Source organism: Prionailurus viverrinus, chromosome B3, assembly GCF_022837055.1.
Source record: "Prionailurus viverrinus isolate Anna chromosome B3, UM_Priviv_1.0, whole genome shotgun sequence".
NCBI classification, from domain to species: Eukaryota; Metazoa; Chordata; class Mammalia; order Carnivora; family Felidae; genus Prionailurus; species Prionailurus viverrinus.
The window spans coordinates 55945488-55966261 of record NC_062566.1 but is presented as its reverse complement, the minus strand read 5'-3'; the positions used below and the strand labels follow the sequence as shown (position 1 = coordinate 55966261).

General features: G+C 38.9%; 1 protein-coding gene across 4 annotated transcripts in view; it reads right to left on the bottom strand.

Moving 5' to 3' along the window:
• The window catches only part of TTBK2 (tau tubulin kinase 2), a 164768-nt gene that overhangs the window by 25862 nt on the left and 118132 nt on the right, over positions 1–20774 (bottom strand). For all 4 annotated transcript variants that reach the window (XM_047862921.1, XM_047862922.1, XM_047862920.1 and 1 more), the window contains 3 exons: positions 14082–14298; positions 3242–3453; positions 480–1068 (listed from right to left, as the gene is read on the bottom strand). In XM_047862921.1, coding sequence (XP_047718877.1) covers positions 480–1068; positions 3242–3453; positions 14082–14298 — 1018 coding nt within the window. The remainder of the gene's footprint in view (positions 1–479; positions 1069–3241; positions 3454–14081; positions 14299–20774) is intronic.

The following is a 20774-nucleotide window of genomic DNA, read 5'->3' as shown; positions in this document are numbered from 1 at the left end:
CAGGCTCCGAGCCATCAGCCCAGAGCCTGACGCGGGGCTCGAACTCACGGACCGCGAGATCGTGACCTGGCTGAAGTCGGACGCTTAACCGACTGCGCCACCCAGGCGCCCCTAAAGTACAAATTATATATGCCTTCCTCACCAGGTTTATAAGGCAGAGATTCAAAATCTTTAGAATTACAGATTTTTAAAAAGTCATATCTAAACACACAGCTCTTGTGGACTAATTAGAAATGTTATTCTGAAATTAGGTTATAATGACATTTCATGTGTTGCTACACTGAGAGGAAACCTTCACTTGTTTTGAGAAATTTCATATTGGGTGACTGATATAGAACCTACTCCGGACATCACGCCCTATCCCCAAACTTAGGCATCTGCTGAACAATCTCAGTTGATTGCTAGTTGAACTGGTTAGTTCTTTTTTAACAGCACCTTGAATGGATAGCAGAGAAACATAATAGGAACAAATTTCTTACCGCTGTGAGGGGTCCTTCTGCTTGCGCCTCCATTGGACTCGTGGGTGTCACTGCAATAAAGTGACTAGCAGCTCCAGCCTGGAGTTCTAGCCTATCTGTATACTGTTCTGGAACAGCAGTGGCAGGACACTCCCCAGAAAGTGCTAAGACCACACCTGAGGTTTCTTTCTTTAAATGATCACTTTCTGCCCAAGGACCCAGTAGGAGCTTTTCATCTTGAGGCGATTCCTCCAGGACTTGAAGTACTTCCGGCTCCTCATCAGAAGGGCTCCCAGTTGTTTTATGGCCTAAAGCCTCATTTGTCCTAAAATCCCGAAGGTCCTGCTCCTTGTCCACAATCACCCATTCTTTGGAATCAACCTCCTGCTTGCAGGAGCTCAAGTTAACTGCTATAAATCCATTGCTGGCACCGCCATCTGCCTGTTCAGGGGTGTTGGCAGAGGCAGGCTTAGAAGCATCTGGAAGATATTCTTCATCATAGTGCCAGATGTGGTCAGTACGGGACACAGCAGGAACACAAGGCTTATGAAGCAGAGCAGGGAGAATAGATTCCTTTCCTGCACTGGAATCTTTCTGCATTTTCTCCAGGCTTAAGAAAACAGAGAGAAGTTACTCAACTGTCCTAGGAAAATATTTATTGCATAACCTATAAGCTCTATACAGAACTAACATTCACACACAGGTTAAAGAAAAAAATATAAATAAAACATAAGGAAAGTTTCACAGGCTGATTAAGTTCTGCTTTACGTGTCATAATCCTGTTTGGGAAGATGGAGCCCATGGGAGGAAGATGGCTCTCCTGCTGCAGGGCAGAAGAGAAGCCTAACCAGGTTGACCCATGTGATCTATTTCAACTTTTCTTTGACAATTCAATCACACTGCCCTCTCTCTGGCAGACAGGAACAATTTAGCCAAATTTAGCTTTTGCCTCACCAGAAGCCCTACAAAAGGAAATGAAGAAGCTAGTATACATTAGGCAAATACTTGAAGTGTTTCTTCTTCAGACATATATATAAATGTACTCATTCAAGTAAATACCAAAGGCAGAACTTTTAAAAAGAAAAGCTGCTATACCTGCTCAAGCACATCCAGTCCACTATGCACATAGAAGTGCACACAGTGGTGGGGGGTCGGGAGGGGGTGGGGGAAGCTTCAAGGTATATTGTCAGTTTGGGTGGATTAAAAAGCAGATGGCACTGTATATAATCTCTCTGCCGGCTGAGGGGCAGGCAATGGTGTGACCATTGGCTGCACTTGCTTCTAAGAACTGATCTCATCTTCAGGGAAGTAGTTTAAGCAATACACTTTTTGCTTTCCAAGTCTGTAATTAGGTGCTTCAATTCCTTCAACTGTTCCCTTTTCATTCTAGCTTCTGGCTTGAGTTCATTTTCTTGGATTACTTCTCTTAACTCCACCTTATTTTTATTTCTCAGCTCTTCCCTCAACATGGACTCCCTTTGGTTTCATTCCTTTGTTAAACTAATTCTTTACCAAACTAAGCTTTTACTCCTATTGCATTTAGGTCTTTATTCCCAATCTTAGCCACAACTCAAAATGTTTAAGCACTGCCCCATCTCAAATCCATCCTTTTGATCATATCAATGTACAGACATAGCTTCTATCACATAGCTGTGAGACTGAATGACTACCATGTAAGGAAGAATACACATATATGAAGGACGATTGAAAACGGAAGCCCGGGGCGCTTGGGTGGCGCAGTCGGTTAAGCGTCCGACTTCAGCCAGGTCACGATCTCGCAGTCTGTGAGTTCGAGCCCCGCGTCAGGCTCTGGGCTGATGGCTCAAAGCCTGGAGCCTGTTTCTGATTCTGTGTCTCCCTCTCTCTCTGCCCCTCCCCCGTTCATGCTCTGTCTCTCTCTGTCCCAAAAATAAATAAACGTTGAAAAAAAAAATTAAAAAAAAAAAAAAAAAAAAAAAAGAAAACGGAAGCCCGATTAGACTAGGCCAGAAGTGGCTGAACTGTCTTTAAACACAGTAAACACCATGTTAGTCAATTACATGGTCCTTCTAACATTTCATTGCCAATAGCAGCCACCGGGGATGTACACTGAAGGGCATGCGACCATCACTAGTCACTTGGCTCTTAGTATTACTGCAGTCTTCTTTAATTTATATATAACAATTCTTCTGTTAGCAAAATTTACGGATAATTGGACTTCTAATCATGAACTATAGTTATTACCTATGTATAGCTCTTTAAAGTTCCACCTTTCCTTATTTCTAGGAAGAAACTTATTCATGTCTATTTTTCCTACAGTACTTACTCACAGAAGGCCTTCATTAAATTGAATTGAACTGCCTGTCCCTTGTATATAAATTACTTGTTTCCCTCCTTCACAAACTCCCCTTCTTCTTGCACAATACCTTCTTTATCTTGTGCACTCCAACTCTACATTGCATCTTCTTACGCCAATAAATGAGATCCCTTCCAAACAAGGTAAGTTCAAAATGTTTTTAACTTGTACCTAGTTTTATGAAATTACCAGTTCCCACTGCTCAACTTGCAAAGCCAAAAGCTGTGTTATAAGAACTTGTAACAATATTATAAGACAATTCACATTAAGAATCACAATGATAATAAAAACATGGAAGGAGATGAGAGCTTAATCAAATCAGTACTACAAAAATGCAAACATTTCTTATTTGAAAGACTTTACATTATAGAAATTAATAATGATGATGTTGAGGATAACTATAGCATCTTTCTTAGTAGCTTTAAAGAAAAGAAAAACTATTTCATACCAGGTCTCAAGAAACTTGTCAGTATCTGGCTTTGGCTCCAGTGTTAGACGTTTTTCCAGCTCAAAGCTGTGGATAGAACGTAACTTCCGCACCAATGGAACATCTCTGTCTGGCTGAGTAATCTCTGAGCGGACACGAATCGGTGAACCAAGGCTTGGAGCATTCAGAATACCATTTACTTGACCGTGGCTGTTCTCTTCCTCAGTAGCAGCCTAGACAAAATATAAAAGAAAATAATGAAAAACATTCAGGTAACTATGTATAGGAATCACTGACGTCTTTCAAAATAATATAAGCAAATGTTTGCGATGTGTTTTCAGGAATCAGGATATTTTGGATAGTTGACATCACTAAACACTTGTCTATTAACCCTTTATAAAATGAATATTCTTAATTTATTCTCAGCTTCAGTATTATTTTAGTTTTTTATGTTTTTGGTACAAAAATAAACAGTCTAAAAATGTTTAACCACCTTAGCTTTTTGTATGATATCTTACAAGATGCTTGCAGGTCTCCATTCCAGTAAAGTAAAAATAAAACCTGGAAAGGACATTTTCTTCGAGCCACAGGTGGTCTCACAAGAGGTAGGAGAGGCTGCCAAGCATGAATATCCCGTTGCTCCTTCTTTAAAAACCAAATGAAAAACCAAACAACAATAAGAAAACTTGGAGCTAGAACAATAAACAGCTGAGTAGAGCAGAAGGTTGAATATGACACAGCTCAGAGTAGTGGGGCTGCCCACAGCAGCACACTTGCCAAGGAAATTAAGCTTGACCCCAGTAGTAGGGTAAGAGAGGTAGGTCTGGTATGTTTAAAGATGCCCAACTGGTCTGCTGGCTACCAGCAGAAGCAGAAGACAATCTTCTCCGAAGTAAGTCTTCTTCTGAAGTAAGGTCTACAGGACTGCCATCAATTATTAATCAAACACATGGGAAGGAATGCCACCACGACTAACAGAAATAATAATAATTTTTAGAAAAATATTTAAAACTCCCAAAGACATCAGATATTAAACTTGCTAAAATACAGGATATATAGAGGGGAGAGTTAAGATGGTGGAGAAGTAGGGGACCCTGGGCTTTCTTTGTCCCTAAACACAGCTGTATTGAGGTCAGATTTTTTTGGAACACCCAGGAAATAGATCTGCAGAGCAACAGAAGGATCTCCACAGTTGGAGGGAAACAGCTTGGTAGATGTGAGGTGCATGGATGTGAATTGGGGAAGAGAAACACAGTGGAGCCACAGACAAGAGGGAACAATTTCTGTGCAGAGACAAAAGGGAGGGAAAGAGAGAAGGGTTAAGAAAGTGCAACATCAAGTTAGCACAAGAGGAAAACCTCTTTGGACCATGAACTGGGGAGCGAGAAATACTGAGCATCCCAGTTTTGTTTTGCAAATAGCTTTTGGAGCTCTCACTCCAAGGTTTTGGAAGTATGTGTCTTTCTCCTGAGTGGAGCTGTGGACACACTCCTGGTGAGAAGGGAGCTGGCCCTGGAGTGCATACTGTAGTGTAGACATCTCCGGGGTACACTGGAAGAGAACAGTCCCCTTCCTGGAGTACTTCTGGAAGAGGGTTTATTGCCTCACCAAGGACAAAAGACCCTGCAGGTGATGGCCAAACCCTTTCATCAGCAGGGTGGAAAGGCTCTACTCTGGAGGAGGGGAGTGGATCTGCACTATGCCAGGTCCTTTAAGATTTGGGGTTTTGAATCCCAACTGTGCACCAAGGAGAAGGTGCAGGATACTTGTGGCTCAGGGCAAGGTGACTGCCCTCACTATTCTGTAAGGGCTACTCAACAGTGGTGGTTGAGATCCCCAGTCTGGGGATCAAAGCCTGGGGTGATGCCATTTTTTCCCCCAACACAACACAGTGGGACTTCAGAGAGGAGCACAGTGGCCGCCAGTGGAGTTGGGACCGGCTTACACCATACTCTGCCCCTCCATGCCTGGCAACTGCTTATCTACTGGAAGCAAGATGGAATCTGAGCTAATGCAGCCAAACTTTCCTCCAGACCAGCACAGCCAAGCACCCCTCAAGCACCAAAGACAACTCATTTTTAGTTTTTTTCTCCTTTTCTCTTTTTTCTTTTGGAATCAGGCTCATAGTTTCTGGTTTACTTTTTGTCATTTCCTTTTATCTTTTTTTTTTTTTTTTTGAATCAGGCTTTTTAATTTTCTTTTTCCTTCTTTTCTTTTTTCTTCTGCTTCCCCCCCCTTTTCTTTTTCTGTGCAATCAGCTTTATAGATTTTTGTTCCCTCTCTTTTTCTCTTTTTATGGGATCAGCCTTCCCCATCCTTTTCCTTTTCCTTTTTTCCTAGGGTTACTTCAACAAAAAAATCAAAGCACACCTGGTTGAAGTTCCATACACTCCACCACTACAAGCAAGGAGGAGCTTTGTAAAGGACTGACCAGTGGGAAAGAGCAGCCAAAATGCAACAGCAGAGGGCACACAGCACACACCAGAAACACTTCCTGGAGTGACAGGCCCTGGACAGGGTATGACCCCTTTTTAATACAGTAGTATTCTCAGGTGTAGGAAATATAACAAGCTTTTAAAACATGCAAAGGACAGAAACTTAGCCAAAATGACAAGATGAAGGAATTCTCCCCAAAAGAAAGGTCAAGAAGAAATCACAGCCAGGGACCGGCTCAAAACAGATATAAGCAATATATCTGAACAAGAATTTAGAACAACAGTCATAACTACTATCTGGGCTTGAAAAAGGCACAGAAGACACCAGAGAAACCCTTGCTGCAGAGATCAAAGACCTAAGAACTAGTCAGGATGAATTAAAAAATGCTATAACTGAACTGCAAAATAAACTAGATACAGGGACAGCAAGAATTAAAGAAGCAGAGAATAGGTGAAACAGAAGAAAAAATTATGGAAAATCATGAAACTGACAAAAAGAAGGAAAGAAAATTACTAGATGACAAGGGGAGGCTTAGAAAACTAAGTGATTACAAGAAACGAAACAATATTCATATCAAAGGAGTCCCAGAAAAAGAAAAGCGAGGAAAAGGGGAGAAGGTTTATTTGAACAAATTATAGCAGAGAACTTCCCTAATCTGGGGAAGGAAACAGGCATCCAAGTCCAAGAGGCACAGAGAACTAACTTCAAAGTCAACAAAAACAGGTCAACATCACAATGTATCATAGTGAAATTTGCAAAATACAAGGATAAAGAGAAAATTCTGAAAGTAGCTATGGACAAAATGTCCTAGCCTACAAGGGTAGATACATAAGGTTAGCAGCAGACCTGTCCACTGAAACTTAGCAGGCCAGAAGGGAGTGGCAGGACATATTCAATGTGCTGAACAGGAAAAATATGCAGTCAAGAATCTTTTATCCAGCAAGGCTGTCATTCAGAATAAAAGGAGAGAAAAAGACTTTCCCAGACAAACAAAAAAACTAAAGAAGCGTGTGACCACTAAACCATTTCTGCAAGAAATTTTAAGGGGGACTCTCTGAGGGGGAAAAAAAGGACCAAAGCAGCTAAGACTACAAAGGACCAGAGAATATCATCAGAAACACCAAATTGACAGATATCACAATGGCACTAAATTCATATCTTTCAATAATCATTCTGAATATAAATGAAATGCTCCAATCAAAAGACATAGGGTATCAGAATGGATTAAAAAACAAGATCCATCTATATTCTGCCTACAATAGACTCATTTTAGACATACGACACCCACAGACTGAAAGTGAGGGGATGGAGAACATCTATCATGCTAATGGAGGTCAAAAGGAACCAGGAGTAGCCATGTATCAGACAAACTAGATTTTAAAACAAGGACTGTAACAAGAGATGAAGAAGAGCATTATGTCATAATTAGGGGTCTATACATCATGAAGATCCAACAATTGTAAATATTTAATGCCTTAATCACAAACATAAAAAAAACTCATTAATAATACCATAATACTAGGAGACTTTAATACCCCACTTGCAACAGACAGATCATCTAAGCAGAAAATCAACAAGGAAACAATGGCTTTGAATGACATACTGGACCAGATGGGCTTAATAGATATATTCAGAACATTTAATCCTAAAGTAGCAGAATACACATTCTTCTCAAGTGCACATGGAACATTTTCCAGAATAGATCACATGCTGGGTCACAAATCAGCCCTCAAGAGGTACAAAAAGGTCCATATCATACCATGCATATTTTCAGATCACAAACTATGAAACTTGAAATGAACCACAAGAAAAAATTTGGAAAGCCCTCAAATACATGGAGGTTAAAGAACATCCTACTGAAGAAAGAATGGGTTAACCAGGAAATTAAAGAAGAAATTAAAAAATACATGAAAGCAAATGAAAACACAATAGTCCAAACCCTTTCAGATGCAGCAAAGGCAGTCCTAAGAGGAAAATACATTGCAATTTAGGCCTATCTCAAGAAGTAAGAATAGTCCCAAATACACAATCTAAACTTACACCTAAAGGAGCTAGAAAATGAGCAGCAAATAAAGCCCAAAGCCAGCAGAAGAAGGGAAATAATAAAGATTAGAGCAGAAATAAACGATATAGAAACAAACAAACAAACAAAAACCCCAGTAGAACAGTGTCTACCCCTGTAAGTTAAGGTCCATTTGTCCCTAGCTGTTTTCAGAAAAACAGTAGAACACACCAATGAATCTAAGAGCTGGTTTTTTGCAAGAATAAAAATTGATAAACCCCTAGCTAGACTTATAAAAAAAAAAAAAAGAGAGAGAGAGAAAGAGAGAGAGAGAGAGGATCCAAATAGATAAAATCATGAAGGAAAGAGGAGAGATCATGGGACACTTGGGAGGCTCAATTGGATAAGCATCCAACTTCAGCTGAGGTCATGATCTCATGGTTCACAAGTTTGAGCCCCATCCTGGTGTCTCTGCTGTCAGCACGGAGCCCGCTTTGGATCCTCTGTCCTCCTTCCATTCTGCCCCTCCCTGGCTTGTGCATGTGTGCACTCTCTCTCAAAAAAACTAAATAAACATTAAAAAAAAAGAAAGAAAGAGATCACAACCAACACCACAGAAATATAAACAATTATAAAAGAATACTATGAAAAATTATATGCCAACAAACTGGATAATCTGGAAGAAATGTACAAATTCCTAGACACTCACACACTACCAAAACTCAAACAGGAAAAAATAGAAAATTTGAAGAGGCCCATAAGCAAAGAAATTGAATCAGTTATCAAAAATCTCCGAACAAAGTCCTGGGCCAGATGGCTTCCCAGGGAAATTCTACCAGACATTTAAAGAAGAGTTAATAACGGGGTGCCTGGGTGGCTCAGTCGGTTAAGCGGCCGACTTTGGCTCAGGTCATGTCTCGCGGTCCGTGACTTCGAGCCCCGCATCGGGCTCTGTGCTGACAGCTCAGAGCCTGGAGCCTGTTTCAGATTCTCTGTCTCCCTCTCTCTGACCCTCCCCCGTTCATGCTTTGTCTCTCTCTGTCTCAAAAATAAATAAATGTTAAAAAAAAAATTAAAAAAAAAGAAGAGTTAGTACCTATTCTTCTAAACTAATCCTAAATATAGAAATAGAAAGAAAGCTTCCAAACTCATTCTATGAAGCCAGCATTACCTTGATTCCAAAACCAGACAAAGACCCACTAAAAAGGAGAATTACAGGCCAATATCCCTAATGAACCTAGATGCAAAAATTCTCAATAAGATAAATATACTAGCAAATCAAATTCAACAGTACATTAGAAGAATTATTAACCATGATTAATTGGGACTTATTCCTGGGCCGCAAGGCTGGTTCAATATGCTGTGCAACATTTACAAAACAAGGGATAAGAATCATATGATCCTTTATAGGTGCAGAAAAAGCATCTGGCAAAATCCAGCATCCTTTCTTGATAAAGACCATCAAGAAAGCAGAGATAGAAGGAACATACATCAACATCATAAAAGCCATATATGAAGCTAATACCATCCTTAATGGGGAAAAACTGAGAGCTTTACTCCTAAAGTCAGAAACACGACAGAGATGTACACTCTCACCACTGTTGTTCAACATAGTACTAGAAGTCCTAGCCTCAGCAATCAGACAACAAAAAGAAATAAACAGCATCCAAACTGGCAAAGAAGAAGTCAAAACTTTCACTCTTCGCAGATAACATGATACTCTACATGGAAAATGCCAAAGACTCCACCAAAAAATTGCTAGAACTGATACATGAATTCAGCAAAGTCACAGGATATAAAATCAATTGGTTGCATTTCTATACACCAATAATGAAGCAACAGAAAGAGAAATCAAGGAATTGATCCCATTTACAATTGCACCAAAAACCATAAAGTACCTAGGAATAAGCCTAACCAAAGAGGTAAAAGATCTGTACACTGAAAACTACACAAAGCTTATGAAAGAAATTGAAGACACAAAGAAAGGAAAAAAGATTCCATGTTCATGGATTTAAAGAACAAATATTGTTAAAATCTCTATACTACCCAAAGCAATCTAACGCTCAATGTAATTCCTATCAAAATAACACCAGCATTCTTCACAGAGCTAGAACAAACAATCCCAAAATTTGTCTGGAACCAGAGAAGACCCCAAATAGCCAGAGCAATCCTGAAAAAGAAAACCAAAGCTAGAGGCATCACAATTGCAGACTTCAAGATGTATTACAAAGCGGTAATCTAGACAGTACGGTACTGGCACAAAAACAGACACATAGATCAATGCAACAGAATACAGAACCCAGAAATTGACCCACAAATGTAAGGCCAACCTATCTTGAACAAAGGAGGAAAGAGTATCCAATGGAAAAAAGACAGTCTCTTCAGCACATGGTGCTGGGAAAACTGGACAGCGACATGCAGAAGAATGAAACTGGACCACTTTCTTACACCATACAGAAAAATAAATTCAACATGAATGAAAGACCTAACTGTGAGACAGGAAACCATCAAAATCCTACAGGAGAAAACAGGAAGCAACCTCTTTGACCTAGGCTACAGCAACTTCTTGACATGTCTCCAGGGGTGAGGGAAATAAAAGCAAAAATGAACTACTGGCACCTCATCAAGATAAAAACATTCTGTATAATGAAGGAAACAATCAATTAAACTAAAAGGCAACCAGTGGGATGGGAGGAGATGTTTGCAAATGACATATGGATAAAAAGTTAGTATCCAAAATCTATGAAGAACTTACCAAACTCAACACTCAAAAAACAAATAACCCAGTAAAGAAATGGGCAGAAGACATGCATAGACACATGTCTATTGTGTCTATTTGGACACAGATGTCCAAAGAAGACATCCAGGTGGCCAACAGACACATGAAAAGATGCTCAAAATCACTGATCATCAGGGAAATACAAATCAAAACCACAAGGAGATACCACCCCTCACACCTGTCAGAATGGCTAAAATTAACAACTCAGGCAACAACAGATGTTGACAAGGATGCAGAGAAAGGGGAACCCTCTTGCACTGTTGGTGCAAACTGGTGCAGCCACTCTGGAAAACAATATGGAGGGGTTCCTCAAAAAATTACAAATAGAACTACCCTATGACCCAGAAATTGCACTAGTAGGTATTTATCCAAAGGATACAAAAATGCTGATTTGAAGGGGCACATGCACCCCAGTGTTTACAGCAGCACTATCAACAATAGCCAAATTATGGAAAGAGTACAAACATCCACTGACTGATGAATGGATAAGAAGATGGAAAGAACCCAAATGTCCACTGAGTGATGAATGGATACAGAAGATGTGGTGTATATATACAATGAAATACTATTTGGTGCTCAAAAAGAATGAAATCTTGCAATTTTGAAGAACATGGATGAAACTAGAGTACATTATGCTAAGCAAAATACATTAGAGAAATGATTTCACTCATATGTGTAATTTGAGAAACTTAACAGATGAACATAGGGGATGGGAAGAAAAAATGAGATAAAAACAGAAAGGGAGGCAAACCATAAGAGACTCTTAAATACAAAGAACTGAGGGTTGCTGGAGGGGAGGTGGGTAGGTGGATGGGCTAAATGGGTGATGGGCATAAAAGACGGCACTTGTCTGAATGAAAACTGGTTGTCGTATGAAAGTGATGAATCACGGGGTTCTATTCCTGAAACCAATAGCACAGTGTATGTTAATTAACTTGAATTTATTTTTTTTTTCAACGTTTATTTATTTTTGGGACAGAGAGATACAGAGCATGAACGGGCGAGGGGCAGAGAGAGAGGGAGACACAGAATCAGAAACAGGCTCCAGGCTCTGAGCCATCAGCCCAGAGCCCGACGTGGGGCTCGAACTCACGGACCGCGAGATCGTGACCTGGCTGAAGTCGGACGCTTAACCGACTGCGCCACCCAGGCGCCCCTAATTAACTTGAATTTAAATAAATTAATTTTTAAAAAAGAAACAGGATATATAACAGTTATACCTAAAATGTTTAAATAAATAAAGGTCATTATCACAAATATCAACAAGGGATTATTTGGAATTTTAGCTGATGAATTTAATATTAAATATTCAATCAACAAGTTAAACATCAAATTAACCAGGAAAAGCCAAAGTTTTTAATCATTGAACTAGAAGACAGAGCAAAAGTAATTACCTAGAATGAAGCACAACAAGATAAGGAGAAGGAAAATATGAAAAAAGATGTTAAGAGATTATGTAACAGAATAAAAAGGCATAATATATGTTTAATCGGAGTCCCAGAATGAGAGAACAGAGAGAATGAATTAGTGGCAATATTTTGCTAGGGAATGGCTGTACATCTCTTAGAAATGATACAAAATTATGAATCAAAGACTCAGGAAACAAGATATCCCAACCAGGATAAATAAAAAGAAATATAAGCCTAGATACACTGTAGTTAAAATGTACAACACCAAAGACAAAGAGAAAAGCTAAAAAGTTGCCAGGGAGCAAAGACGGGGGAGAGGGAATGGATCATGTAACAAAGAAAAAAAAAAATCCAGAATAACAGACTTTTGAAATTCAATACAGAAGCCAAAGGAAAAATAACTGTCGATCAAAAACTTTGAAGCTAGCATAAACTCTCTTTAAAAATTGAGGCTAGGGGTGCCTGGGCCGCTCAGTCGGTTAAGCGGCCGACTTCGGCTCAGGTCATGATCTCACGGTCCGTGAGTTCGAGCCCCGCGTCAGGCTCTGTGCTGACAGCTCAGAGCCTGGAGCCTATTTCTGATTCTGTGTCTCCCTCTCTCTCTGATCCTCCCCTGTTCATGCTCTGTCTCTCTCTGTCTCAAAAATAAATAAAACGTTAAAAAAAAAATTGAGGCTAAAATAAATACATTAACAACTAAGTAAAAATTGAAAGTCTTTCCAAAAGATCTGAACTAAAGGAACTTCTAATGGAAATACTTCAGAAAGAAAGACGGTGAGTCCAGGACTTCCAAAAATGTAAGGAAATGGTAAATATCTTTGAAAAATCCACATAAACACTACTGCTATAAAAGAACAGTAACACTAATAATCTAATTTGAGTAATGTTTTTGGAAAGGAAAGAATTAAAAAATAGAAGAGAACTAAATACAGATTAAATAGTGATAATGGGTGAAAGAAATTACAGTAAGTATGTTCTTTTTTTTTTTTTTAATTTTTTTTTTTCAACGTTTATTTATTTTTGGGACAGAGAGAGACAGAGCATGAACGGGGGAGGGGCAGAGAGAGAGGGAGACACAGAATCGGAAACAGGCTCCAGGCTCTGAGCCATCAGCTCAGAGCCCGACGCGGGGCTCGAACTCACGGACCGCGAGATCGTGACCTGGCTGAAATCGGACGCTTAACCGACTGCGCCACCCAGGCGCCCCATGTTCTATGTCAAATGCCATTTCATACTCTCATATACACAGATACCCCTGTGGGCTGGCAACTAAGAATGTCATTAGAGATTTTTATTTTATTATTATTTTTTTACCATTTCTTTATTTTTTGAGAGAGAGAGAGACAGATGGGGGATGTCCCCCAGATGTCTCTTGTCCCACAGACAGGCCAAGCTCCTCACAACTGATCATGGAAAATTCTTTTCAAGATATACTTCATAAAGCATGACTAGCCAATTTTCTATCAGTTATGTTAATAGGTATGAGCCCAAAGTCTCATTTCACACCTATACATTTAACTTCTATTCCAAATAAACCTTTATAAAAACATAAGAAGCACCAGAAACTAACTGGTTCATAATTCACTGCCCCTCCATTCCCATTAATCTTCATTTTATCTTCTATGAACTGGAAAGGACAAGGAACAGTAAAAGCAAAAAGAAATTTGGGGATAATATGCCCCAAGATTATTAAAAATTAACGATTTAATTCAGAAATCTGTATCTCTCCCCATATGTACAAGTAGTCCTGCTTACAATCCTAAGGAAGAAAAAATCATGTTGATTATTCAACATCCACTATGTCACCTCGTGATCAGTTCAATGTTTTCCATTCCCAACCCTCATTTCCCCACCTCCACTTGAGGCAATTTTCAGAATGGGTACTCCTAGTTCCCTAGGTCCACACTAAAGAAGGGGCCCAGAGTTTTGTCATATTATTTAGAAAGACTATTACTTCTTTTCTATAGATGTCTCTTCTTTTAGTCTCTGTGTCTGGTTATTTTTTAAAAATCCCTTCATCTTTTTCACAAAATACAAGATGAAGATTAATGTTTAGCATCTATACCTGAGTGCTATGGGCAAAATTAGCCAAGATGTTGCAATTACAAATATATAAATCACTAGCAATACAATGTTCTACTTCTCAAAGTTAAGAATCATGATACTTAGCTACATTAACAGAAGAAAAACATTAAGCACATAGAAAGATATTCTTCCTATACAAGAAATACTAACCTTACAAATCCCAAGCTTTATCTTGTTCCTGTTGGCATCCATCTCTTCCCAGACATCCTTCTCCTGGGGACGTGGGTGCCCCAAAGATCCAGGCAATTTATCTGGTGACACACCAACAGGGATGCCATTCTCCCCATCACTAAGCTGTTCATCTGGAAACACCTCATCTGTATTTTCTCGAAGCAAGTCTCCTGGGATGGGAGTGGCATTGGCAATTCTAAAAATGTGGAGTGAAAAAAAGGTAGAACTTAAAAACACCAGAATCAAAAGTTACTCTAAGATTATCCTATATTTTGTTTCTGGACTTAAATCATGAAGTCTATACATGAGTAAAAGAGTAATACAAAACAAAACCAAAAACCTCAGAAACTTAGGTCATGCCAATTGTACAAAATAAAACTGCTTCTGATCAGTAGAATTTTCAGGCTGATCTAAAAAAAGAAATGTTAACAATAACTCACTGATTCAATAATTATTGCTGTATTTTCTAAAAAGTCCCTGTCAATTGTAGTATTTTCTATTCTTTACCCATTTTTTTCATTTAGGGAATAACAAAAACTATAAGCAGAAAAATATTAAGTGTCATAACGATATAAGCAGGTATGTGATCACTTGTATTTTTTAAATAGTGTAAAATGTACCTAGCCTTCTGCATTTACAGACTTTTTACTAAGTATCTACTATATGGAAGGCTCTAGGGAAATGAGAAAGGAAATTCTTGCCCTCTGGGTGAAACTAGAAATTCTTTAATTATACAGTTCTGCATGAACTGACCATGAACAAAATTTAAAAAATATTGACACCTGTCAATATATTTCTTTCTAAGTAATTTCATGTCCTATTTATATGGCTGGTCATCTCTCCCTTAGACCGCTGGCCCATGAGGGGGCTTTTCTAGTTCTTAGTTATCACTCGTTAAGTGTTCAGATCCTTGTATGCTCTTATGTTCTAGAATTATGCTCTGTATACTAGTTTGTATTTTATTTTTATTTGTTTGGTTTTTTTTTTTTTTTAGTAGGCTTCACACCTAGCACAGAACCCAATGTGGGTCTTGAACTCATGACCCTAAGTTCAAGACCTGAGCTGAGATCAAGAGTCAGATGCTTAACCAACTGTGCCACCCAGGTGCCCAGTTTGTTTTGTTTTTAAATATTGCCGACTGAACACAATATTTACCACACAGTGAAACCCTTTCTTAGAAGTGATCTGGAATGTCTAAAAATAGAAAAAACAGTCTTCACTAGACTAACTATACTGACACATACAATCAATATGAGTGGCAAAATAGGCATCTTCTTAGTGAACCACTCCAAGGGTGACAACGCTCTGGCCCAGGTATTGTCAATATGAAATGCTGTGAGAACAAAGATCAGTCATTTTTCAGGGACTTGTTCTACCTAAGTTGACCTTCGCTACCACCTCTCCCTACTAGGGCCAATAGGAGAAGATGAATCTCTTTATCAATATGTTATAGGTATGTAATTAGAAAAGCACTGATAATAGCTCTCAGGAAAAAAATAGCTCTCAGGCCTGTAAGGTGGTTCTTATAGTTCTGACATTGGGAACACATTGAAAAAGGTAGTTTGGCCTAAAAGTGTTCATATTAAGGGATTTATGATAAAAATAAAGTTCAAAAGTAAATAAAGTTCATAAAGCTCATAAACTGGCTACTAAAACATTTTTCAGATATAAGTTCAATATACTGATTGATGCTAGACATTACAACAGACACTAACATATATGTGCTACATGGCAATCCAAATGTTTATTAAAAGAATTCCCTGTATTCTCGAGGACAGACAATGGCAAAAGAATCAATATTTGAATTCAGGAAGGTCGGTCTACTAGCCCCACAATTTTTTCCCATTTTAAATCTCTCAGTTTTCTTCCAATCCTTTCTTCCCTATGCCTAGCTACTATTCCACAGCTTCTTTCCAACCCCCCAACTCCTTGGCATTTCCTTCTCCACTCCTGAGGAAACAAAGTACATCTCCACCTACAAACTGCTTCTAATTTTATTCTATCCCAGTTTCATTCTTCTCTCATATGCTGCGGTCTAATTCCACACACTTCAAGGGGCTCTCACATCTTCCCCACACGGGCTCTCCTGCACATGACTTAGGTTCCTCTCTGCATTTATTCCCCATTTTTAACCCTTACATAATTCTATTTTCTTCATTCTCCTATAGCTCTGATCCAAATCCAGAGTTTGCGATACAGAAAGAAATTCCTTCCCAGAAAAATCATATTTCATTCAGGAGTTGAATGAATGCAAAAGTATATGTAATAGTATTATTAGCACATTAGCACATTGTGTGTGTTTGTGTTTGTGGACAAGGTATAAATTATAGAAACATTAAGGAAAAAAAAGTAAGGACATGTATGGAAGAATTAGACAGATGTCAAGAAAAGTACTAAGAACAGACATCCTTTTCACACTTCCTTCCCCATAATCTAAGGCAGGCATTAGCCAACTAGGGCTGTGGGCCAAATCTGGCCAGCTCACCTATTTTTGTAAGTCAAGTGTATGGCATGGGTCATGCTCATTCATTTACATATTGTCTGTGGCTACTTTAGCACTATAATGGCAGTGGTAGTGGCGACAGAGACAGCACAGCTCACAGATATTTATCTGGCCTTAATAGATAAGGTGTGCTGAAAAATCAGTATTTTAATTCAGAGGTCAGCAAATTCAGTCACTTCTTAACAGGGCAGATAAATGGTAGGCTTGTAGGCACAATACTTTTCAGGCAAGATTCACTGATGGATGCTAAAACTTGTGGGAGAAAGTACAAAGAAAAACAAGTTTTGGGGTGCCTGGATGACTGGGTTGATTGAGCGTTCAACTTCAGCTCAGGTCATGATCTCACAGTTCATGAGTTTGAGCCCTACATCAGGTTCGCTGCTGTCAGTATGGAGCCCACTTCAGACCCTCTGTACTCCTCCCTCTCTGCCCTTTCCCTGCCTGCATTCTCTCTCTTAAAAAAAAAAATTTTTTAAATAAAATAAATTTTAAAAAAAGTTTATTTGAATGGTCTCAAAACATCTTCCCATAAAATAATTACTTACAAAGGGAAAAATAGTAACTTCACAGTGGAAAAATCTAACATCACCCTAACCAGATTAACAACATTAATACCACCAGTAATAAGACATACTGACATCATGTACCTCCTTACTTAATACCCATAATTTCCCTCTGATCTTAGCTTTAAATGTAAAAAATGAGTAGTCTGATAGGGTTCTAAGTTTCCAGGAGGAATGGCCTTTGACATTTTTGTTTTTTGTTGGAAATTTCTGGTTCTAATGCAGTGTGATCAGGCAGTATAATATTTCTGCTTTATGGAACTATAAAGCATATAAGGTTTCTTGATGACCTAATAACTGATCAATTTTTATTAATGTTCCAGGGGCATTTGAGCAGAAGGCACGATCTCTATCTTCAGGATGTAGAGCTAAAAAAAATATGCAAGAAGATCTCCAATTACTCGTGTGTTTCTAGCTATGCCTCCCTGAATCTCTTCTAGTTGTTGCTTCCTAAAGGTGACTGCTGGGATTCTGGAGACTAAATATTATGTATTTATTATGTCCCATTTGTGAATTGCAGCATTAAGCATTAAAAAAAGCATTCCATCTTTGTAACTTTTTTTTTTTTTTTTTTTTTTTGCTTTTTTTTGCTTGAATTTTAGACTCTCTGATATCAGGATCATTATTCTCTCCTTAGGGCTCCATTTTTTGGGTTTTTCTTTGTTCATCCTTTCTGAAATATTTTTTAGGTCTCTTGTACATAGCATATGTATTTAGCTATGTAAACCAAACTGAAAATCTTTTCATAGAGGAGTTAAGCCCATGCATATTTATTGCTATGATTGATATGTTTGGCCTCAACTCTGTCATGGTATTTTATAATTATATGTGTTTTGTTACATTTCTTTCTCTACAAGATGAATCTTCTTTGTACTCTCATTTAGCCTCTTTCTTTCTTTCTTTCTTTCTTTCTTTCTTTCTTTCTTTCTTTCTTTCTGTTTTTGGGGGTATTTTAGGTTTGCCTATAAAGAAGTTTATTTATTTTGAGAGAGAGAGAGAGAGAGAGAGAGAGAGAGAGAGAGAGAAAATATGCATGCACAAGCAGGGGAGGGACAAGGGAGAGGGAGAGAGAGAATCCCAAGCAGGTCCCACATGGTCAGTGCATAGCCCATTGAGGGGCTTGATCTCATGAACTGTGATATCATGACCTGAGCCGAAATCAAGAGTTAGACTCTTGAACGACTGAGCCACTTAGGCACCCCTTGCCTTTTTGTTCTAATGGTGTACTCTGGACATACACCTTTTTAAATGCTCTTAGTCCCCTGTTTTCTCATTTTATCTTGCTATAGAGTTTCTTGGTTTTAACCAGTATTGTTTTGTTTTCCTCCATTAGGGACTCTAACTTAATCGATAATGAATGCTATTCCTCCTCTGTCAGCATTCCATTTTCACTACTCTCTCTCTAGCCATTTTAAATGATTATCTTATTTTCATTCCTTTAGGGCTTCCCTCCCCCACCCCCGACTTTATATCAATGCCCCTTATTAAATTTTCATTTGAATCTACTCTCCTTTAGCTCTTTATAATTTTTTTCACTTTTTCATTTTTTAAGTTTATTTTATTTTGAGAGAGAGAGAGAGAGAGAGAGAGAGAGAGCGCGCCAGCACACATATGGGAGGGGCAGAGAGAGAGGGACAGAAAGAGAATCCCAAGCAGGCTCCGCACTGCCAGCTTGAGCCCAATGCAGGGCTCGAATTCACAAAACATATTATCATGACCTGAGTTGAGACCAAGTGTCAGATGCTTAATCGACTGAGCCACCCAGGCACCCCTAATTTTTCACTTCTAAGACATCTTTTTTTCTTCCATTCAGTTCAGTCAACTCTCATTTCTTCCTTTCTCTCTCTTCTCCTTTTCCTTTTTCTCCCATCTTCCTCTACTTTGTGGTCTATTTCTGTTCTTAGTTTTTAAATTTCTGATTCAAGGTGATTATCCCTATCTTCAAATGCACAAGTATATTTACTTCCATTTGGGGTTTTATCTTAGAGTTTTCTTCTTCTTCGTGGTTGATTCTCTGAAAGGAAATTTCCTTAGTATGAATTAGATTTTCTCTTCTGATTTTTTTTCAGTAAGACTTAATGGACCTTGGAAATCTTTTTCTTGTTCATTTTTGCGGTAGTGAAGTAGTTCATGAGATTTGTAGTTTGTTTGGTGCCCTCTTCTGTCAATATAACAAAGTCCAAACACATTAGTGGATTTTTACTTGTTTTTATGGTCAGAGAGATACAGTATCCTGATTTTATAGTTCTCCTTTTTGTAGGTAAATTTTATTTCCCCTTTTGCCCTTCTGCAATTATTGATGTACTGCCTTCAGCTTGAAATTCATCCCTTTTGCCTGTTCTGTGAGAGTGGATCTGAGCCCTTGAAATATTTTCCTTTGCCAGCTGGCACTGGGGCTTGTGTCAGAGGGCACTGAAGAGACACTGCAAGAAGAAAGTGTTCTGTCAGAGCTCCAGTGTGCAGCTTGGCAAGTCTCTCCAGTGTGTATGGCTCTCCCCAGCACAAGGATCCTGCCACGCCTCAGCATCTTCAGCACCTGTTTCCTGCAGCACAAAGAGGTCAGCAACCAACAGCTTCCCTGAGAAATAGCAGTTTTATGGCACAGTGTCTCTGGTGAGACACACCAGCAAATAGTTTTCTCTGACACCCCAGAGAACAGATTTCCATCAAGTTCCAGAGGGCAGATTTTCAGCAAATTCTACCAGGCATCAGAGTGACTTCCTGGCCATCCAGTGAGCACCCAGTGAGCAATCCAACAAGGTCAGGAACTCAGCCCTGGAGTCAGAGCTGGTGGAGCTCTTCCTTGGATGCTTCATCTTAGCCTTAACAGTAGGAGCTACACTTTGTATTTGCTAGCACCGTATTTCTACTTCTTACTAGTCCATGCCACATTGTTCCAATTTTGTCTTATAGGTAATGACTCCTTGTATCATCCTTCCCTGTTCAAATGACTATGTAGTTTCTCTCTGCTGATTGGACCCTTCACCACTCAACTGATAAAAGGTACTTCTCCTTTCTGTTTTGTCTCTTTTCTTCTTTCTTTCTTTCTTCTCTCCCTCACTCCCCCCTCTTTCTTCCTTCCTTCTTCTTTCTTCCTTCCTTCCTTCTTCCCTCCCTCACTCCTACTCTCTCTTTCTTTTCTCTTTTCTTTCTTTCTTTCTTTCTTTCTTTCAGAAGCTATGTATTTTGAATCATAGCTTTTTTTTTTTTTTTTTACCTCCTGGTAGTTCATGACCTGATCTACCTAGACACTTTCTAATAATTTCATTTGTAAGACAGGTTCAGTTTTCCTGGTGTTGGTTTAAGATCGACCTTAAGTCCCATTGCTAATCCTCCCCCCAGTTTTTAGTGATCTGCCTTTATAAAGCCTGGGGGGCAGGGTTGAGTGAAGTAGGAACATTAAGAGAGTTGGTGGTTTTTTGTTTCTCTCTACTTATTTTGGAGTTTAGGCTAGGCATCCTTTGTCTTCAAATTATGTTGAGGACATGGTTTTTGTGTAGTTTTATTTTTTCTTTCTTGTTATTATGTCTTATTTTAGGAGGAAACATTGAGAGATGGGAACTTAGACTGTCTTCACTGACTTCAGCTACCATGAAGCCCTATCAC